The 4,963-nt window shown below is 46.3% G+C and overlaps 1 protein-coding gene across 1 annotated transcript; it reads right to left on the bottom strand.

Annotated features, from left to right (window-relative positions):
* Window positions 1–1,183: 1,183 nt before the first annotated feature.
* On the bottom strand, window positions 1,184–1,783 carry LOC108864043 (uncharacterized). The gene has a single exon (XM_018638918.1). The coding sequence runs from the start codon at window positions 1,781–1,783 to the stop codon at window positions 1,184–1,186; it is 600 nt and encodes a 199-aa protein (XP_018494434.1).
* Between the last annotated feature and the right edge of the window lie 3,180 nt (window positions 1,784–4,963).

Here is a 4,963-nt window from a genome sequence, read left to right as displayed (position 1 = left end):
TTGATTTGATTTGTCCTGGACGCGTGAAGGTCGTCGGCCGGAAATGCTTCGGCAACGTTGGCCCTTGGCCTGTTTCTGGAATTTTGATTCCTCTTCGGCTTGCGGCATACATTTTGCATGTGTCCCATTAGTCCACAGCTGTAGCACTTGATTTCAGTTCTGCTACGCGTATTCGTTACCCTTCGTTGGTTTGTTTGCTGGACGGAACTTCGGTACCCGCCTGATCTTGGTCGTCGGCGAAATCTACCTCTTTGATTCTGATTTAGATTTCGATTGCCACTGATTCTGGTTTGTGCAAGTAGAGCCGAGGCCTGATCTACCTCTCGCTCCTGAGCTCTTCTTGCACCTTCTGCCCTGAGGACCTCCTCTAGCAATGTTTAGGTCTTATCAGCCTCAGCGATCTGAGCGAGTCCCATTCTTTGGGCAGTGACGCAAGAAGTCTCGCACACTTGATATCATTTGCAATGATAAAACCAGTCTCAGTGAGGTTGTTTTGAAGGTTTTCAAACATGGTGAGATTGTCTTCCATCGATTTGTTTTTAAGAAACTTGAAAGACATGAATCTCGAAATAGCTGTCTCTTTGACATTGCCAGTTTGGTTTGCGAATCTTCTCTTGATCTTTTCATGGATTTCGCTGGCAGTGAGAATTTCGGTTTCACCATAGAAAATAGTTGTGACAAGATTTGGGTGAATAGAGGAATAGAGAATTTGTTTTCCAAGTAGATTCGCTGCCTTAAATTTTCTAATTTGTTCGTTTTGAATGGTAGTCCATTCGTTCTTTTGTTCCGTTCCTTTCTCTGGCATTACCAAGATCCCAGCAATAAGATCTGCGACATCTTGATTTTGAGATACAGTCAAGTGCCGCTAACTTGTAAAATTCGGGAGTAGGGTTTGAATATTTTTTCTAACTTATAAGTTAGGGGAGGGTCTATCTAGACCGGATTAATTCGGACAGATGCGCGCTGATTATTATCTGCCCCCATGAATGCAGGCATAAAATTGACGATAGTGATCATGAACGGATATCTGCTTTAATTCATTCCATCTTCTCCATGCGGATTTACGTTTTTTAACTTATGGAGAGTCCTGACTATGTACCGTACTCAGTCTCTACTATCTACCGTTCCGAACAGAGTCAGTCCCCATCAATACGATTCTCGTCTTCAAAATACAACCAAACAACTAGGGCTTCGATTTCGAAAAATAATATCGAAGATCTGCCTGTCTTTTTTCCTGTAGAATGTCACAAATAACAAGATCTCGATACTGATGTAGAGCCATGCTGATCCCTGGAACAATATTTTGTCTCTGAGAGCAATGGTTGACCAATGTAGCCAAGGCTCGGAGAGCCTCTTGGCCGGTCACGAAACCACAACTGGGCTCCTCGAAGGGGGACTCGGGTTCTTCATCCGAGGTTTCGCTGAGGACCTCATTGTGTTCAGGCTCGAAATCATCGGAAGTCACAAGTTGCCGATCAGCCTGAACGAAGTCCCCGAAAGTCATGGAAATGGGGAAACAGTCTCGGATAATCATTCGATCCGGTTCGTCTATGTCATCGCTGTTCTCACTTTGAGCGCTGGCATTCCGAACGTTCGGGAGGCATTTCTTGAAGCAGTTGAATATGGTGGAAGTTTTGACATCATCCCATGACTCTCTCAGGAACCGGATACCCTGGAGCAAATTTATTTCCTTCACTTGACCGTCCTGTGCCATGGCCCAGTAATGTTCGACCAGCTTTTTTTTGTACAACTGTTTCACGTTACAAATGATGCCCTGGTCCATGGGCTGCGATTCTCGACATTTTTCCGCGCTTTACAACTTAGGGCGGCGAAATCGTTCCAAATTATGAGTTAGAGGAGGTTTTATAAGTTAGAGGAGAGAGTCAACACGGTGTCTATGCTTTTACTTAGCAAAGCATGAGAAAAGCGACTCTAAATTATAAGTTAGAGGAGTTTTCCAACTTATAGGAGCTCCAACTTAGCGGCACTTGACTGTAGGTAAATAGGGATGAGGGATTTCCAGGCTACGTAGTTAGCCAACAAGAATGAATCACTTTAGGTGTCGCTACTACCTGGTGACGATGCATCAACCATGTCCTCAGTATGGCTTTGAATCCATCGTTTCCATTCTTTGGAACACTAGGATCATTGCATACAATTCGTTCATGATGCTCTTTCAGCCTGTACACCCACTCTGCAAGCCCGGGGGAATCCCGCTGGGCAGGCATGGACTCTCGTTTGTCGAGTATTCGGAACCATCCAGGTCCGTCAAACTGATGGTTGGAGAGAAGACGATGGTATCCTATGTCTCCATCCTCGACGCACTCACTGTCCAAGCATAAACAGGGTAATCTGGAATCCCCGTAGTTGGTGATAACATGGGCTGGAGACCATGGGACTATGGTTCGGTGTGCCCTCTTCGTCATGGGCTGTTGTTGAAAATCAGCCATGATCACTTCTTTGACTTGACTTAGCTAGAGTCTGAGTCAAAGTGGTCAAGAAGTAGGGCTCCCGCAGTACACGTCGATAAGAAAGAGGGAATACTGAAGACAAACTTCGAGGGTCTCGTCGATTTCCGACTCCACACTTCAGTTATGAAATGGACATTTTCTCGACCTCTTTTCTCTCGGGGTACTATCCTTCTAGTGACAAAGGAAAAAGACCATCGCGATCACGTTTTCCACCTGTGATTCTACAGAGTCTCCGTAGAGTCGGGGACTCTGAGGCGCCAAGAAGTTTTGGCCTCAAGTTTCTTGTTTTCCTTTACCGCAACGCACGGGTAACGTCTTTTCTGAGCGTGGGAACTCAACGTATTCACCGTTTTTCGGCGGTGGATCTCCATGGATCCCCGTCCTCTCCGCTGCATGACTGATCATTCTCAGTTCTGACATCGCCGCGATCGGTTCGGTGGATCAGCCCCGATACTCAGTGCTTCTTCTGTGAGGTGTCGTTGTCCAGTATTGACTTCAAGATGTCAAATCCTCAGGAACAAAAATTGTTCCAGTGTTTCAAGAAACACGTCCCGCCATTCCAAAAGATGATTCAGATAAGATTCAGCATTTCGAAAGTGAGTTGGACTTGTATAAGCACCAGATCGAGATCCGGATCGACAATGCTCTCAACCACAAAGGGTTGAATGATAATTTCAAGCATATCTACACATGCCTTGAAAACACAGACAAGAATTTCCTCAATCTTGTCTAGCAGCTTAACCTCTTTGCGAAGAAGGTTTGTCCTAGAATCTCTATGAAGGAATTGGTCGCTTCATTTGAAGAGATGCGCACCACGGTGAGGGAGCATCATGATCTCCTTGTGCGCAGCAATGCAGCACAGGTAGGACTCGACCTCCGACAGGACGCTTTCTCATCTGATATGGCAACTCTCGAGCATATCAGACATCTGAGCCGCGCTATCGCTGATATCCGAAAGGACATTGCTACTTTTAACGAGGAGACACACTCGGTGTGGACTGAGACGAGACCAGCTTTATCCACCTCGGAGCAGGTCTCGACGAACCCCGTGATTGATTTCGAGCTGCAGACTCGTCTTCTCACCCTGGAGAACCTTGTGGTCAAAAAGGAACAAGATCTGAAGGCAGAGACTCAAACCAACACCACTCGAGTCACCGATCTCGGAATCAAAGTCACGGAAATCATCTCCTTTGAGAAGTCCATGAATGACAGAGTGAATGTACCCTCCGGTAATCTGGATGTATTCAACACCGATCTCAAAGACGAATCGAATCGTTGGTCGGGAAACTAACTCCCGAAGTCGGCAGAATCGCCGATGAACAACGAGCAATGGCTCTCGTCGTTCGTGAGCATGATCAACTCGGAAGTTCTCGTCGCGGAGCAAAGCCTTGGGAAGAGACGAAATTCAAACTTCAAGTCGAGGAAGCCGTGGGCGAAGATGCCAGAGCGAATCCCCGCGCTCTTACTGTGTCTCAACGAGTACTCTCGTTCCTGTGGACCAGAGCCTGCGACCGGAAGACGTATGCCTTCATCTTCGTCGTCATCATCGTCTGTGAGTAATATCTTTCATCTCATGTCACGCGCTCATGATTCTGACAGATATTCTCATCATTAAGTGATTCAATTCCAATTCCAGTTGTTTTGATCTGGATAATCTCCAAGGGTCACACCAACCATTCCCACATCATCGGGGGTGCTACCACGCCAAAACCAGGTGTCACATGGACCGTTCCCAGCGAGCCAGCGATGAATCCTTCCAGGATCATTAAATCATTGAAGGAATTCCGTTGTGGCTCATTCCTTGGAGGATGGAAGTGTCATCACCGCTACGAAGATGACTGTCTTACCGTCGAGGGAAACGGACCACTATCGACAAGCGTCTCTTGCATCGAGTCTGCGAGTGTCAGCCCATGTGCTGAGAAATCCCAATACTTCCAATGCGCTCGCGCTTGAGAGTTGTTTGGCTGAATCCAAACCGCAGAGATCAATCGATCTCTTTTCCGACTTATTTTGATTCTCTCGCCATTCGACGCTGCTTCAATCGAGCCGGCAGGCGTTATTTACGTTTTTCTTTTCTTCCGATATGGATATTCTCTGAATCGCATTCAAGCGGCAGAGATGGAGAGATGAACGTAGTCCGAAAGTTTCGAAATCCAGCTCTCCTCTCCTGATTACATCAACAAAACCGCGAAGGGTGTCATAACATTTTGTTTCTTCCCTTACTTTCGGTTGTCCATGAGACAGGCCCACTATCTCTTCCCCATGAAGAAAAAAATCTTCTGTTTATCTCTGGGGTCATTCAATTTAATTTTCTTCTGTAGAAGAGTCTACTGTGCCCTTCCATCATGACCGTGAAGGTTGTCTGGCTTTTCCAGAGGCTTCTTCTTCTACTTGGAGTGTTCAGCTATATTGCTTGTTCAATACTGCTAATCTGTGAACTTCTCTCGAAAAATACGCCCTAGAATAGCAAGTTAAAATGGGCCGGTCTTGCA

Source organism: Galendromus occidentalis, unplaced genomic scaffold (assembly GCF_000255335.2).
Source record: "Galendromus occidentalis unplaced genomic scaffold, Mocc_1.1 scf7180000077200, whole genome shotgun sequence".
Taxonomy (NCBI): Eukaryota; Metazoa; Arthropoda; class Arachnida; order Mesostigmata; family Phytoseiidae; genus Galendromus; species Galendromus occidentalis.
Note: the sequence above shows the minus strand (reverse complement) of the source record. Positions and strands in the feature narration are given on the sequence as shown.